We start from the raw sequence: 17,747 nt of genomic DNA on the forward strand, positions 1-17,747 counted from the left end.
GAAGGAAAGAACTTAAGCGTTCATACCAAGCTCTGGGAGCTTGTTTCAATCCATACAATGATTTCTTGAGTTTAAAAACATGATTAGGATACATAGAGTCTTCAAAACCAGGAGGTTGATGGACATAAACTTCTTCATCTATATAACCATTTAAGAAGGCACTCTTAACATCCATCTGATAGAGAGTGATGTTATGTTGAGTGGCAAATGAAATTAATAGACGAATAGATTCTAACCTGGCCACTGGTGCAAAGGTTTCTGTATAGTCAATCCCTTCTTGCTGACTATAACCCTGAGCCACCAGTCTGGCTTTGTTCCTTACCACTTCACCTTTCTCACTGAGCTTGTTTCTGAAGACCCATTTTGTACCGATTATATTGAATCCATCTGGTCTAGGAACAAGATCCCAAACATCATTCCTTGTAAACTGATTCAGTTCTTCTTGCATAGCAATTATCCAGTCTGGATCTTCTAGAGCATGATCAACAGAAGTTGGCTCGATCAAAGATACAAGACCTAATTGACAGTCTGCATTGTTCTTAAGGAATGCTCTTGTTCTGATTGGATCATCCTTCTTTCCAAGAATGACATCTTCTGAATGACCAGAGATAAGTCTGGATGATCTTCTGACAGATGGTTCTTCAGAAATGCTTAGATTCTCCAGAGAAGCTGATACTTGATCTTCAGATTCTTTGCTTCTGAGAAGCTCTGCTTCTGATGCGTTGCTTCTTGGCTCAACAACTTCTGATATATCAATATCACAATCTGCAAAATTATCAAACTGCTTTGGTTTTTCAGAACCAAGCTTATCATCAAACCTGATATTGATTGATTCTTCCACAGTCAATGTTTCAGTATTGTATACTCTGTAGCCTTTTGAGCGTTCAGAATAACCAAGAAGGAAATATTTTTGTGCTTTGGAATCAAACTTACCAAGATGATCTTTAGTGTTCAGAATAAAGCATACACATCCAAAAGGATGAAAATATGAAATGTTGGGCTTTTTATTCTTCCACAATTCATAAGAAGTCTTATTTAGAATAGGTCTGATAGAGATTCTATTCTGAATATAGCATGCAGTGTTTATTGCTTCTGCCCAGAAATGCTTAGCCATATTGGTTTCATTGATCATGGTTCTGGCCATTTCTTGCAGAGTCCTATTCTTTCGTTCTACAACTCCATTTTGCTGTGGAGTTCTAGGACAAGAGAAATCATGGGCAATACCATTTTCTTTGAAAAATTCTTCAAAGGATCTGTTCTCAAATTCACCACCATGATCACTTCTGACCTTTATGATTTTACACTCTTTTTCAGATTGAATCTGAATGCAGAAATCAAAGAACACTGAATGAGTCTCATCCTTGTGTTTCAAGAATTTTACCCACGTCCAGCGGCTATAATCATCTACGATGACTAATCCATATTTCTTCCCTCTGACAGATGCTGTTTTGACTGGGCCAAACAGATCAATGTGCAAGAGTTCTAATGGCCTTGAGGTAGAAACAACATTCTTGGACTTGAATGCAGGTTTGGAGAACTTGCCCTTCTGACATGCTTCACAAAGAGCATCTGATTTGAATTTCAGATTAGGGAGTCCTCTGACAAGATCCAGTTTGTTAATCTGAGAAATCTTTCTCAAACTAGCATGACCTAATCTTCTGTGCCAGACCCACTGCTCTTCAGAAACAGACATAAGACAAGTCACCTTCTGACTCATAAGATCTTGCAGATCTGTCTTATAAATGTTGTTCTTCCTCTTGCCTGTAAATAGGATTGAGCCATCCTTCTGATTTACAGCTTTGCAAGACTTTTGATTAAAGATTATATCATAACCATTGTCACTCAATTGACTGATAGATAAGAGGTTATGTGTTAATCCTTCTACAAGAAGTACATTAGAAATGGAAGGAGAGTTACCAGACTTTATAGTTCCAGAGCCAATTATCTTGCCCTTCTGATCTCCTCCAAACTTGACTTCTCCTCCAGACTTAAGCACCAGGTCTTGGAACATAGACCTTCTTCCTGTCATGTGTCGTGAGCATCCAGAGTCCAGGTACCATGACATGTTGTGCTTTGTCCTTTTTGCAGCCAAGGATATCTGCAATAGGAATAATCTTATCCTTAGGTACCCACATTCTCTTGGGTCCTTTCTTGTTAGATTTTCTCAAGTTCTGATTGAACTTGGGTTTAACATTGTAAGCAATAGGAGGAACATCATGATAACTTTTAATGTGAGTTTCATGATATTTCCTAGGTTGTGTCACATGCTTTTTGGTGTGTGTTATGTGAAAACTTTGAGCATGTGAAGTGTGCCTAATATCATGGGAGTGGCCATACTTGAACTGATCATACAATGGCTTGTATGTGAATTTCATTTCATCAACAGGTTCAAGTTTGTATGGGGTTTCACCCTTAAAACCAATGCCAACTCTTTTGTTTCCAGACACAGCATATATCATAGAAGCTAGCTGACTTCTGCCAATACTTCTAGATAAGAACTTCCTGAAACTTAAATCATATTCTTTCAGAATATGGTTTAGACTAGGAGTGGATTTTTCTGAATCAGAAGGAGATCCAACATTATTGGATAATTTTAAAAGTTTTTCTTTTAATTCAGAATTCTCCAACTCAAGCTTCTTTGTTTCAAATTCAAATAGCTTTTTCAGCTCTTTGTATTTGAGACTAATCTGAGACTTGAATTCCAGAAGTTCAGTTAGACCGGAAACTAACTCATCTCTAGTAAGTTCAGAAAATACCTCTTCAGAATCTGATTCTGATGTAGATTCTGATCCGTCATCTTCTGTCGCCATCAGCGCACAGTTAGTCTGCTCATCTTCAGAGTCTGAATCATCTTCTGACTCATCCCAGGTTGCCATAAGACCTTTCTTCTTATGAAACTTCTTCTTGGGATTTTCCTTCTGAAGTTTTGGACATTCATTCTTGAAGTGTCCAGGCTCATTGCATTCATAGCACATGACCTTCTTCTTGTCAAATCTTCTGTCATCAGAAGATTCTCCACGTTCAAATTTCTTTGAACTTCTGACGCCTCTGAACTTCCTTTGCTTGTTCTTCCAGAGTTGATTTAGCCTTCTGGAGATCAAGGACAGTTCATCTTCTTTTTCAGATTCTGATTCTTCAGGATCTTCTTCTCTAGCCTGAAAAGCGTTAGTGCATTTCTTGATATTGGATTTTAATGCAATAGACTTACCTTTCTTTTGAGGCTCATTTGCGTCCAGCTCTATTTCATGGCTTCTCAAGGCACTGATAAGCTCTTCCAGAGAAACTTCATTCAGATTCTTTGCAATCTTGAATGCAGTCACCATAGGACCCCATCTTCTGGGTAAGCTTCTGATGATCTTCTTTACGTGATCAGCCTTGGTGTATCCCTTGTCAAGAACTCTCAATCCAGCAGTAAGAGTTTGAAATCTTGAAAACATCTTTTCAATGTCTTCATCATCCTCCATCTTGAAGGCTTCATACTTCTGGATTAAAGCGAGAGCTTTAGTCTCCTTGACTTGAGCATTTCCTTCATGAGTCATTTTCAAGGACTCATATATGTCATAGGCCGTTTCCCTGTTAGATATCTTCTCATACTCAGCATGAGAGATAGCATTCAGCAAAACAGTTCTGCATTTATGATGATTCCTGAAAAGCTTCTTCTGATCATCACTCATTTCTTGCCTTGTCAGCTTTACGCCACTGGCATTTACTAGATGTTTGTAACCATCCATCAGAAGATCCCATAGATCACCATCTAGACCAAGAAAGTAACTTTCCAGTTTATCTTTCCAGTATTCAAAGTTTTCACCATCAAATACCGGCGGTCTAGTATAACCATTGTTACCGTTGTGTTGCTCAGCAGAGCCAGATGTAGATGCAGGTGTAGATTTTGCAGTTTCATCAGCCATCTTTTACTGAAGCGTTTTTCTCTTCCTGAATCTTTTCTAAACACGGTTAAGTGCTTGCACCTTAGAACCGGCGCTCTGATGCCAATTGAAGGATAGAAAAACACTTAGAAAGGGGGGGTTTGAATAAGTGTAGCTTTAAAAACTTGACAGATAAAAATAAAATGCACAGTTATTTTTATCCTGGTTCGTTGTTAACTAAACTACTCCAGTCCACCCCCGCAGAGATGATTTACCTCAACTGAGGATTTAATCCACTAATCGCACGGATTACAATGGTTCTCCACTTAGTCAGCAACTAAGTCTTCCAGAGTCTTCTGATCACACACTGATCACTCCAGGAACAACTGCTTAGATACCCTCTAAGACTTTCTAGAGTATACTGATCCACACGATCACTCTAGTTACAACCTGCTTAGATAACCTCTAAGACTTCCTAGAGTATTCTGATCCACACGATCACTCTAGTTCCTTACAACTTAATGTAATCAATTCTAAGAGTATTACAATTGCTTCTTAAAAGCTATAATCACAAACTGTGATATTTCTCTTAACGTTTACGCTTAATCTCACTAATATATTACAACAGCAATGTAGTGAGCTTTGATGAAGATGAAGATTCTGAGCTTTGAATAGAACAGAGTTTCAGCAAGTTAATATGAGTTGTTTTTGTTCAGGATCGTTAACCTTGCTTCTCATCAGAACTTCATATTTATAGGCGTTGGAGAAGATGACCGTTGAGTGCATTTAATGCTTTGCGTGTTCCGTACAGCATCGCATTTAATGTTATACGCTTTTGTCAACTACCTCGAGCCTTGTTCACGCTGTGTCTACTGACGTTGCCTATTATAGCTTTTAACGTTCCTTTTGTCAGTCAGCGTAGCTTGCCACTTGTACTTCCTTCTGATCTGATGTTTGTGAATACAACGTTTGAATATCATCAGAGTCAAACAGCTTGGTGCAAAGCATCTTCTGATCTTCTGACCTTGAAGTGCTTCTGAGCGTGATACCATCAGAACTTCAGTGCTTCTGATCTCATGTTCTTCTGATGCTTCCATAGACCCATGTTCTGATTCTGCTTCGACCATCTTCTGATGTCTTGCCAGACCATGTTCTGATGTTGCATGCTGAACCCTTTGAGACAAAGCTTCTGAGCGCTGAATTATGCGTACTCTTTATATATTTTCTGAAAAGGAAATTGCATTGGATTAGAGTACCATATTATCTTAAGCAAAATTCATATTATTGTTATCATCAAAACTAAGATAATTGATCAGAACAAATCTTGTTCTAACAAGTTTAAGTTTGTGAAGAGTAGATTATATGCAATACTTGATAGTTTCTTCTATTTGAAGAATGAATTTATTTTTTGTTCATATGTTATATTTTCCTTGTTTACTTTCAACCCATTCAATCCAAACTCATAACTATGGAAACTGTTGAACGGCAGTTCAATGCACTGATCCCTGTGGAGACGATAATTTTTCCCGGAGTAATACTTCCTAATCTTTTGTTGCTTGCCGCTTTACCGCTTCAACAAAGTGTAATCAAACAACAATAAGATTATACATTTATTAACATTTTAGTCATCAAATATGGAACAAAACAAATCACTTTCATCTTCGTGCCACTTAGATGTTGATCAAGAAAACTATCCTTAAAATTGAGCAGTTCAGAACAAAAGAAAACACATATCGAATCGTTTTAAGTAAAGAACAGTTAAAACATAGTTTGTACTCACAAGAAAATATGGTTGAAACTCCTAGCACCATCAGGAACAAAGTCATGATTAAAGCATACGCAGCACCATCAGGAACAAAGTCATGATTAAAGCATACGCATACCTTCAATAAGTGGCCAAGTACTCCTCTTTTGTCATAGTTTGTATTATTTCTACTTGTTCCTCATACTCTGTAACCTGTTATCAGTATAAAGAAATGCTATAAATTTGGAAACAAATATCTTAAAGATTATGTAGAATAGCAACATAGTACAAAACCTACTCTTTCAAACCATCAATTTCTTCCTCGGACAACCTCTCCTCAATAACCTACGAATAACCCATGATTCAAAATCCAAAAAATTTTACATTTTTTCCAATGAATAAAACAAAACAAAGAAAATCCATGATTCAAAATCCAACAAAAATACCAAAACAAAGAAAACCCAAGATTGAACTTTTTCCCATTTTGATCAGTAACATGAAAACTAAAAATTATCAACACACTAAACATATTTTTTATGAAAAATCAATGGTGATTAATCAATTGATGAAAAATTAAAGATTATGATAAAGATTATATTATACCATCCATAAACCATTCTTCATCATATGGTTTAGAGTCTTGGGCCAAACAGCCTGCAATGGAGTAAAAAATAAAAAATCAAATTAATACCGACACTGAAAACACGACACCAAAAACATAATCAACACTCAAAATATCCATCAGAATACCCAAAAAAAATTCTATCATAACTCAAAATCATTAAATCAAATTTCTATTCTAAAAATCCTAACCACAAATTATACCCTTTTCATTATCAACACCAACAAGATTAAAACCTAACTTTCCCGATTCTTCTGTTTTTTTGACATAATCATACCTTTCTATTTTACCCACAAATCGTTTGTTACTGTTGACGAAGAAGTTAGAAATCCATAGATCAAACCTAAAAAACCTGTTAATAATCAAAAACAAAAAGTCAACTAAAACAAAAAATAAAAAACTAAAATAAATTACCTGATATGCAAAAACTTAAAACAATTGAATTTGATACTTTTCTGAAACCCTAATCTTATGCATCTTCATTTTCATAAGATTTCTAAAACCCTAATTTTATGCATATTCTTTATTTTCATAGGATTTATGAAACCCTAATTTCGTGCATAGTTATCGAGTTTCATTAGGGTTTCGTCAGTCAAGTATTACAGAGAGTATCATTACGGTTTGTAAAAAAGAAAAGGAAGAAGGAAGAAGAAGAGGAAGAAGAAAAATGAAGCAGCAGTCCGAGAGAGAGGGAGAGAAAGAGAGAAAGGAAGAGAGAGAATGAGAAAGTATAAGAAAGAAAGAAAGATCGGAAGAATACGAAAGGAAGATGGAAAACAGTAGAATGCTGTTTGAAGAGGCCATCCACGTGGTGCTTTAGTAAGACAGCAGGGTAAAATTGGTATTTCAAGAACATATAATTTTCTTATATTGTAGATTTCACTTAACGGACTTGTTCGTCCCGCTTTTTTAGAGAGTTTAAGGCAAAGTGGAATAGACGGTCCGTTTTGCCATCCTACACTTACAAGTATCGAATATCGACGGAGACTGAAATAAAAGTGTAAGTACTTTCTCCATATTTAATGATTAATTACTTTATTCATAGTAAAGGTTGGTGTGAGTACTTCAGATATTTAATGTTATTTTTCTTTTCTTGACGCAATTGTTAATTTCTTTATTCTTAGTTAATATAAAAGCGATGTAAGTGAGTGGCACCATTCTAACCACAACCTGAAATGACAATTTCTGAGTGGTCTCAACTTCTGTTCCTTTGCATCATAACATCCTCACCCCTCTTCCTTAGCAACATCAATGTCGCATTTGCAACAGACCCATTTGTCCAACAAGAGAAAGACAGGATTTTTAGCGCACTCCCAGGTCAAAACTTCAACATAACCTTCAAACACTATTCTGGGTATATCACAGTCAATGAGGAAGTTGGAAGGACACTGTTTTACTGGTTCATTGAAGCTGATCATCCAGATCCCACTTCAAAGCCTATTCTTTTATGGTTCAATGGTGGTCCTGGCTGTTCTTCTATAGCTTATGGAGAAGCTGAGGAAATTGGTCCTTTTCGGATTAAGCCAGATGGCAAAACCCTTTATCTTAATCCTTATTCTTGGAATCAAGGTGAATTATACTGTGTTTGTTTAATTGATTCTTAAAGTTTATGCTGTAAATATACTATGGTGTGTTGAATTGTTTCTGTTTTTGTAGTTGCCAATATTCTTTTTATTGACTCTCCTGTTGGAGTTGGATTTTCTTATTCAAATGATTCATCTGATATTCTCAACAATGGAGATAAGAGGACAGGTAAATTATCACTTACTTGGATCTAGATTCACTGCATGTACATAAGGTTTTAAATTGAGGCCACCGATGTGGTTGCATGCAGGTGTTGCGATTGCAGTCATTGCGGCTGTTGCGTCGCGCATCGCGGCCGTTGCCACGAGAATTTTAATTTTTGGATTCTGAAATTTTGAGTTTTGACCTGGGATTGTATGATGTGATTTGTAATGGCAGTCGGACACATGGTTTAATTCACACAGCAATTATGGTCTGATGCGGTTGTTGATGCTACCGCATCAGCAATATTGCGGTTGCAGACTGCAATTTAAAGTCATGCATATACAAATATAGACATTTCCGTGCATTAATTGATCTTATCGTCTTTACTCGAGAGCAACCAAAAATGTCAAAAATCAATTCTGCTTGCTCCAACCGTAAAACTTAACATAGATGTGAAAATACATTTAATAGTCCTAGAAGGGGGTTTTCCCTAATGGACTAGTTGTTTTAGATGAGTTCTCTTTTTGGCCGATCATAACACTTTACCAACAGTTTTTCATGTATGCCAATTGAATCAAATTAAATTAATTCTCTGTAATTCTTATGTGCAGCTGAGGAAAATCTCATATTCCTATTGAAATGGTTTAAGCGTTTTCCCCAGTTTAGAAAAACAGACTTTTTCATCAGTGGTGAGAGCTATGCAGGTAAACAAACACAAATGGTGTGATAAATACGGTACTTATCGTGTCAAGTGTTTGCCTTCTCTGATTCTTGTTTTCCTTGTTTCAGGACATTATGTTCCCCAACTTAGCCAACTTATTGTCAAGTATAACTCGGCTACAAAACAAGATTCTATAAACTTCAAAGGTTACATGGTACGCATACCTTTTTTGCGCAAAAACTCCGCACGTGTGATTAGGGGAAGACTTTTTCTTGGAATAGATAGTTCCTTTGGCATCATTAACTAAATCAATACTATACATCTCTTTCTGCTGCAGGTAGGAAATGCTCTATTAGATGATTTCCATGATCAATTGGGGATGTTCCAATTTTGGTGGTCAAGTGGTATGATTTCGGATCGAACATTCAGGCTCTTGAACCTTCTATGTGATTTTCAGTCAGTCGAACACCCGTCAAAGTCATGTGATAAAATGTATGATCTTGCCTATGAAGAACTTGGTAATATCGACCCATACAGTATCTTTACCGCTACTTGCCACGCTAATGATAATCAGCGGATTAAAAGAAGGCTTTTAAGAAAGAATGTAAGTCTACACTATAGCTAATTAACTCCAAAATTGGATACTGATACATATTCTCGACACCGAATTATATGATTTTATAGTACAAATCCTTATTCATATGCTCTGTCATGTAATAGAGTGCAGGAAGACTCAGAAGTGCGTATGATCCTTGCACCGAGAAGCACAGCACCATATACTTCAATCAACCCGAGGTCCAAAGAATTCTACATGTTGATCCAAATCACAAGCCGGAAAAATGGCAGACTTGCAGGTAATGCTCGTAAGGGAAAATTTTGAAAGTCTCTAGTTATTTCCGTAGTTTGTGTTACAAATTGCATGACCTCCTTCAAGGACTGTACACAGCGTTAAGTGCATCACTATTTTATTTTCTGTTTTTAACAATCTCGCAAGATCTGAATCTCATTCATTGCAGTGATGTGGTATTTACTAACTGGAAGGATTCTTCTAGAAGCGTTCTCAATATATATCGTGAACTTATTCCTACCGGACTGCGAGTATGGATATTCAGGTTGCTCATTCATCCACTTTCATTCACATATCATTTTCTTTTCCTTCAATAATTTCGGGTGCCAAAGAATCTTATATTTTCTTCTGTGTTTCCTCAATAGTGGTAATACAGATGCCATTCTCCCGGTAACATCTACTCGCTATTCCATAAATGCTCTCAAGCTTCCAACTGCGAGCCCCTGGCGTGCATGGTATGATGACGGAGAGGTAAGTCAGCAGTAGATAGATAGACATACATACTCATTCTTTGCGTCATATTCTCTTCGGTGCATTGGCATTGACATATAAGTAAAACAAACAGGTAGGAGGATGGACGCAAGAATACACGGGACTCACATTTGTAACTGTAAGGGGTGCTGGGCACGAAGTTCCTCTGCATAGACCGAAACTTGCTCTTACATTGTTCAAATCCTTTTTAGCAGGAACCTCCATGCCAACTCTTGAACCAGTCACACTCACGGCCGCCTATTGATTTAATTAATTCAATTTATGGTTGTTACATGGCCACCAATTGTGTTAGTTTTTTTTTTGGATTATTTCTCAATAAGGTTATTCTAAGCAATGCCATGGAGCACAATTTATTCTTACAGGAAATGGAACTATTTATTCTTACAGGAAATGGAAGAATGCTGGTATGCTGAGGTTAGAACTCATACACAGCATATTCATGAGATGTACTTTAGGTACCGATATGCCTTATTCTTAGAATAACATGAAGTGTTATTTTCATATATTTGTACTCTAAAGAGAGTTTGTTTAACGATTAGGCTAACACAACCCTCAACAAAAGGGGAATGTGACTGTTAGGAGTTTCGTTGATCAGCTTTTCGACGTAAAATAATATCGTGTGCCTGCCATTTTTCGTCGGCCTAGGGATTGGCTTTGCCGATGACATCATCATTTCTCTTAGCTTTCACTTCACTAACCGCACGGGGCTCTTTCATAATTGGGAAATCCCTTGATACTACATTTCAAACCCCATGTTGGTGAAGGGATTTTCTTAGGAGTAAAAAATTTCTCCTTTGTTATTAGACAACTTTAGTCTCTCTTTTGGAGACTCATTTCACGCACTTTTTTGTCCCCTGTTCTTCTTATTTCTTAGGTAGTAAACCTTGAAAGTTTCCCTTCAGTTGGATGTATTCCTTCGTTACTTATGCGAAAATGGCAATATTGAGACTTATCAAGGTTGGGGCCTTAACAAACCTTTTTGGGAAACTTGACCTTCTCCTCGTAGAACTTAGTATTGATACACTATTGCATAATGCGCTCCTTGAAAGTATTAAGGGATGTATAATCTCTATATTTGGAAGGGGTGGTCTCCCTATTCTTCTTAGGCTATGTTTGGGAGTTTGGAGGGGAGGGGAGGGAAAGACTTTCAAAAACAAATTTTAAAAATATATAGGAAAATATATGACATTTTTTGAAAAAATGATTTTGTTTAGAATGATAAAAGAGTCATTATCATTACTAAATTTTTAATTTTCAGAATACTATAACAAACTAAAAGATATTTGGAAAATTTATGTAAACCCTTCAAAATCCTCCAAAAACCTCCTTCAATACAATTTTTGAGTTTTCCATTTTACGGGGTTTTTGGTATTATGTATAAACTCAAACCCTCCAAAACCCTCCCCAAAATCTTTTTATCTTTTTCACCTAATTCTTCCTATTTTCCAAAGCCCCCTCCTCCTTTCCCCTCCAAACTCTCAAACATAGCCTTACTGAACTATTGGTCTTTCTTTCGGTCTTTCGGTCTCCGCTAACCGTGATTTATGCATCTCATTTACTATAAATAGCCCTATTCGCAGCCATCCTTTCCTCAAAATGTATGTATCTTTTTGCCTTGCTAGCTAATTGTTGAAGTTTTTTTTACTCTCTGATCCTAATCCTCTTTGGGAACTTTATACTTCTTCATCTTGTCTTACGCGCCATTCGCCAATTTTTGGGGGTCTAACTTTCACTTGCCTTATGGACCTAAACTTTGCACTTGTTTTAGTTGTTTTCTTGACGCAATCAAATGGATGGTAAACCGCCTGCATGACTTGCTCAACGAATCGATGAATTCATCCCTAAAGTCTAGGAACCACGTCATGGCCCCAACTTTGAGAGTGAGGGAGAATAGTTGTCATTTCTCTAGATCATTTACCCTACATAAATTCAAGAAGATCTCTATATGCTCTACGTGATCATCAGGGTTTGTCGTCCGATCATATGTATCTATCCTTAAGGTATTTTGGGAACTCCATATAGACAAGTTACTCAATTATTCTACGAGTTACAAAAGATCATCGTATAAAACAATGGATCACAATTCGCTAGTTCCTTTGTGGTTGAATTTTGTTAACATTTGGGAATTCAGACAAAGTTCATTTCAATCAAGCACTCCCAAGAAAATGGTCAGGCGGAATCTGCCGACAAAATCATACTCACTAGAATGAAAAATAAGCTAGATGAAGATAATGGGCTATGGAAGGAACATCTACACGAGGTAATCTATATCTATTATAATTATTTAAAAATGAGCTATCAATTGCTACATGTGGTTTCTTATCTATTTGATTTGAAGGACATCATTGAGTACTACTGGTATTTTGGTCATTTCACACAACCCCACATTCATCAGCCAAAGATTCTCCCGTCAGAATGATCCACAATTTATATGTGACACCCCTAGTTGAAATTAACACACCCACATTGCGACGAGGGCATTTTTGATGATCAAGGTAACAAGGTTGAGGTAAGGAGTTCTACTGACCTAATATAAGAAGTCATAGAGAGGGCGCAAATCCAAGAGTAGGCGACGAAGTAGAGAGCAACAAGGTTATATAATACCAAGATGAAACAAGTGGTAGCATTGACTATGAAGGGTAAGATATTCCCCAACGTGAAAAGACCCTACTGAGTACGACATAAACTTTTGTGGAAGCTTATCAACTAGAAATCTTAGAAGGAGAAAAGATTCATAAAACTTAGAACATCGTTAACTGATGGCACTACTATAGTTAAGCGAAGTCTTTTGAGGAAAAATGATATGCAACAATGAAACTATGATCAATAAATCAACATTACATAGGGTGGAACTATTTCCCCAACAAAGGAAAGGGTTTTAAATAAGGATCCCTAAGTGTTTCAATAAGTTATGTGTTCAAACTAGGTATAAAGCTCGATGAAAGCTCTACTGACTCCTCAGAAAGATATGTTGGAAGCCTCAGGGGGAACCATGCTCCTACAAGTAAATCTCTACGGAGTATAAGTTAGTGTAAGTCATAGAGGTCAATACTTTTATTAGAACTTGATACTTGTATCAAATTATCTATTAATAACAATAATAATAATACATTTGTTTATTATGTTTTTTCCAAATTAATAAAGTTCTTAGAATAGCTAGTCCATTTGATAAAGCATCTAGTGCGACTTAATCTTGAGATCCTATTAAACATAAGGACATTATTCTTAAGGTATTTATGGTCAAACTTTTGTGAAATGGAATAATATTAAGATATTGATACGATTATATGGATAGACTGATGATCAATATCCCACTAATCTTGTTTAAAAAGTTATCAAGTCTTCACGTATATATACATATTAGGAGTAATATTTATATCAGATTGACCCACCATGAGAATACTACATAGAATATTATGCAAATGTTATGAGTTATTCTCAAGGTGATAATATTGTATACCACCCTTCAACCTGAAACCACTATGAATCCTAAATATGAAGTCATGTTCTTTATTATCGATCAAACATTGTTTGTAACAAGATGACTATAGAGATGGTTGATGGGTATTTTCCATATCATGATGAGGGACATGAGTGACCTAGATGGAATTATCCCATCCTACACAACAAGATAAATGTCTAAGGTTCAATATTGAACTATACAAGGGTGATATCATATATGCCTTGTGTTTAATATAGACAAGAAGGAAAAAGGGTAATTAAACTCATAAACATTCTCATAGAAAGGTTTTATCATATCATGTGACATGTTTGTGACTAGGTAGTAGTGACGTGTTGTTAGATACCACTTACTGTTTATTATATTAAATGTGTAATTTAATATAATTGTCAACGTCACAAGTACATATAGGGATACACACATAAGGATGAATTGATGAGAGAAAATAAATAAGTGAAGTTTATTCGATTGTGCGGTCTTGAAATGCACTAATTAGAGAAATGAAGTACATCATAAGATACAATGTACTTAAGTGCAATATGAAACACTGTAAGATACAATGTACTTAAGTGCAATATGAAACACTGTAAGATACAATGTACTTAAGTGAAATAAGGAAGGAACATCATAAGTACGATGTATCTAAGTAAAATATGAAACACCCTAAGATAGAAAGCACTTAAAAGAAATGCAATACACCGTAAATTACAAGGTCAATTCAAAATGAATTATTCATTAAGAACTAGCTTAGTGTGATCAATCGCCAAAAAAATAATTTTAATTTATTTAAGAGTTACATATATCATACCCCTGTCAGTGTAGCGAGTTTTGATTTTGTCCCCTTAAAAAAATTGTGACCCCCTATCAAATGGAGATTTCCTCACCCCCTGATCACTATTTTATCAAGATTCTTCTTTGATTTTTCCCCTTTTAAAAAAATTGTGATATCCCCTAATAAATGGAGACTCCCTCACCATAGACCCTGATCACTATTTTATCAAGATCCTTCTTACGTGGCAGTTAAATTGGATATTTATTTTATTTTTGATTTAAATTTTACAAGCCACGTGGAATTCTTTTATTTTTACTTTTTAAAATTTTTTTTCTTAATATTTTTTATGAAATTATATTTATAAAATTAATTCTTAAAATATTAACTCGGGCTTAGAGCTCCACATCTTTTCAGTTTATAGTGGCCCAATACTTAAAGATTTAGAATTTCATGGGTGAAAGAGTTTTATAAACATTTTCAGTTCTTTTTTATATTTCGACGTGCGTCTACTTAATGCAGTATATAAAGACACTTGTCTCCTTGCATTATTTTTCCTATATACTTGTATAACTAAACTAAACTAGGTGAATGACGAATAGTTGAAAAAAATGAATGGTGGCCGTAGAATTTTCTATAGCAAAATGCTACTTTATTTTGATATTGCTACCTCTAGCCTCAGAATCTAATTCACTAAACAAGATTAAAAAATAAGCTAATCCAAAATGTACAGTAAAAAATATATCTATCTATCTACAAAAGGGCGAAAATAGCGGCAAGAGACTGCCTTGACCATATATAGTACTGCTATGTTCTAGGGAAGCAAAGCGCTATAAAGAGGAAAATGTTCACGCAAATCACTCCGATAAACGTTTGATTTTGGCTGTCATTTCTGCATCATTTTGTCAATTAATGCAAGCCATAACAATCCTGGATATTAGTAAACATAAAAGTTAATATTTACATTTACCTGCAGAGGAAAAAGACGTATGGATTTTGGGTAAATACCTTAATTGTGTTGCTTGACTGTTGTAATATGGTGAGAGCAAATATCAGTTTATTTCTTGTGTTATCATCAATATGAGGCTGTTCCCATTGAGTATTAGAGTCAAAAAATGAATTCGACCCTTCCACCAATTACCAGAGGAGTTATCCTCATTCTCCCACCAAACCCTGCACTTATTAGCATTACAGCTAGATGTATTATTCCTTAGCACTGGAGGTTTTGTTTCAAGTTCACATGGACTATCAGGATTCTGGCCGACAAATACAACATTAGCATCCTGAGGAATCATGCTTGCAAAATGTTGCTCACGGAAAGTACTCACAATTTAAGGACGACATTGCTCATGGAATGTTTGCTGCCAATGTTGTATACCTGCATGAATTTGGCATTCCTGACACCCTTTGGTGAAATCTACAAATTCTTTAAGCATTGTAGGCCAATACATTCCTTTTCGAAATAAAAGTCATTTCATTTTATGACCTACTTGATGTGTCCCATATGTCCCACTATGGACACTAGATAGGGCTAAATATGCCTCAGATTCGCTAAGACATTTAAGTAGGACTCCCTCAGGTGTCTTTTTAAATAACTCATTACCCATAAGAATATAACTTAAAGCTCGATACCTGATCTTGCGTTCAACATAAGGTGTTGGATTTTTTAAATACTCCACTATTGGCTTTCTCCAATATTCGTCTGTTAAGCTGTCTATGGCAAGAACTTCAAAATTATCTTCGTCAGCTTATCCTAGCTTTGTAGTTTCTAAATCTGATGGGAATAGTCTGGTTGAGATGACTCTTCCTCAAACTTCGATTGCGTCTTGTAACCTTTATCTTGAAATTTTATACCCAGAAGCAATCTGGGTCAAATTGTTGGCCTCTTAGTTTTCAAGTCGAGGTATGTGTCGAATGCTTACCGCTTCGAACCTTCATAAGAGTCTATTAGCTATCACAAAATACATAATAAGATTTTCTTTGACACATTTATATTATTTTGTGATTTGTTTTATAACTAACTCTGAGTCTCCCATTATTTCGACTCGAGTTGCCCATATTCCAACAAGATCTAAAGTCCAGTTATTAAAGCTTCATATTTGGCCTCATTGTTTTAACAAATGCCTTCAACCTTATACTTGAATTTTGTTGGGATTTTATTAGGAGAAATAATCATGGCTCCTACACCTGCTCCATTCTTATGACTAGAACCGTCAAAGTAGAACTTCCAAGGATCTAGTTCGAGATAGTTTAAAGAATTCTAGACTATGGAATGGACGACTATGAAGTCTGCCACTATTTGCCCTTTCACATCCTTTAAAGGCGTGCATGTTAAAGAATAGTCAGTTAATGCAAGTGCCCTTTTGCCGATTCGACTATGCAATATAGGTTTGGATAACATATTCTTAATAACGTCGAAATAAGAAGAGACATTAATATCAACTGGCTTTATATAATGCTTCAACTTTGTACATTAAAAATATTTTTTCCGATTCGACTATGCAATATAGGTTTGGATAACATATGCTTAATAACGTCGAAATAAGAAGAGACATTAATATCAACTGGCTTTATATAATGCTTCAACTTTGTACATTAAAAATATAGACATAGACATAATTTTTCAACAGAGCTATATCTAGTTTCTGCATTATTTAAGACTCAACTAAGGTAGTAAGTAGCTATTTTGACGCCATTTTCATCCTCTTGAGTCAACATGCTTCCTAAGGTTACATCATATGCAGATATGTACAACTTCATGCTCCTATTTCTACAAGGAGGAGAAAGTATTGGAGGATGAACAAGATAATGCTTGATCTTGTCGAAAGCTTCTTGCTGAGCTTGCCCCCATTCAAAACCTTCTTTCTTTAGTCGAAGCAAAGGTGAGAAGGCTTGAGCCTTGCCACTTAGGTTCGAAATAAACCTCCTTAAGAAGTTAATTTTGCCCACTAGTGACTGCAGTTCCTTCTTTGTTAATGGCGCTTTCGCTTCCATGATGGCCTTAGTCTTATTTTGATTTATTTCAATTCTTGTGGACCACAAAGCCTAAGAAATCTCCATCCTGCACACAAAAAGCGCATTTAAGAGGGTTCATTTTCAGACAATACTTCCTCATTCTTTCAAATGATTGTCGAAGATGGTCAATGTGACTTTTTCCTGAAACACACTTAACAACAATATCATCAATGTAAATTTGCGTAAATGTTTCGATAAAGTCATGGAAAATTAAGTTCATTGCCCTTTAATAAGTTTCCCCAGCATTTTTTAGACCAAAAGACATCACCACCCATTCGTAGGTCCCACTGGGCATCCAATTTGTTTACCGTGAAAATTGGTAAACAAGCGCTAGTCCTCCAAAAATAATAGTCTTTGGTTACTCACAGGGTCGACTAAGGGCACATGCTTTTTATTTCAAACTTTGTTCTTGAAAATGAAGAACACTTAGACTATGCTCATGTTCTTATTAGAATGTTTGTTTTGATCTAAGTAATTTCTTAAAGCAATATAGTAAACTTGTAAAGAAAGCAAAGTAAAGGCAATTGAAAGTAAATTATAAGA

General features: G+C 35.8%; 1 protein-coding gene across 1 annotated transcript; it reads left to right on the forward strand.

Annotated features, from left to right (window-relative positions):
• The first annotated feature begins 7,353 nt into the window (after positions 1–7,353).
• On the forward strand, positions 7,354–10,463 carry LOC131594676 (serine carboxypeptidase II-2-like). The gene is made up of 9 exons (XM_058866862.1): positions 7,354–7,801; positions 7,889–7,984; positions 8,572–8,664; positions 8,750–8,835; positions 8,959–9,225; positions 9,342–9,475; positions 9,638–9,733; positions 9,834–9,939; positions 10,034–10,463. Exons 1-9 carry the CDS (start codon positions 7,408–7,410, stop codon positions 10,202–10,204), a joined length of 1,443 nt encoding a protein of 480 aa, XP_058722845.1. The 5' UTR covers positions 7,354–7,407; the 3' UTR covers positions 10,205–10,463.
• Positions 10,464–17,747: the final 7,284 nt, after the last annotated feature.

Source organism: Vicia villosa, linkage group LG4 (assembly GCF_029867415.1).
Source record: "Vicia villosa cultivar HV-30 ecotype Madison, WI linkage group LG4, Vvil1.0, whole genome shotgun sequence".
NCBI lineage: Eukaryota > Viridiplantae > Streptophyta > Magnoliopsida > Fabales > Fabaceae > Vicia > Vicia villosa.

Coding starts and splice junctions, on each gene's coding strand:
- LOC131594676 (XM_058866862.1), top strand. CDS start 7,408: ATGACAATTTCTGAGTGGTCTCAACTTCTGTTCCTTTGCATCATAACA. Junction 9,476..9,637: donor GAAAAATGGCAGACTTGCAG/GTAATGCTCGTA, acceptor CATTCATTGCAG/TGATGTGGTATTTACTAACT. Junction 9,734..9,833: donor CTGCGAGTATGGATATTCAG/GTTGCTCATTCA, acceptor TTTCCTCAATAG/TGGTAATACAGATGCCATTC.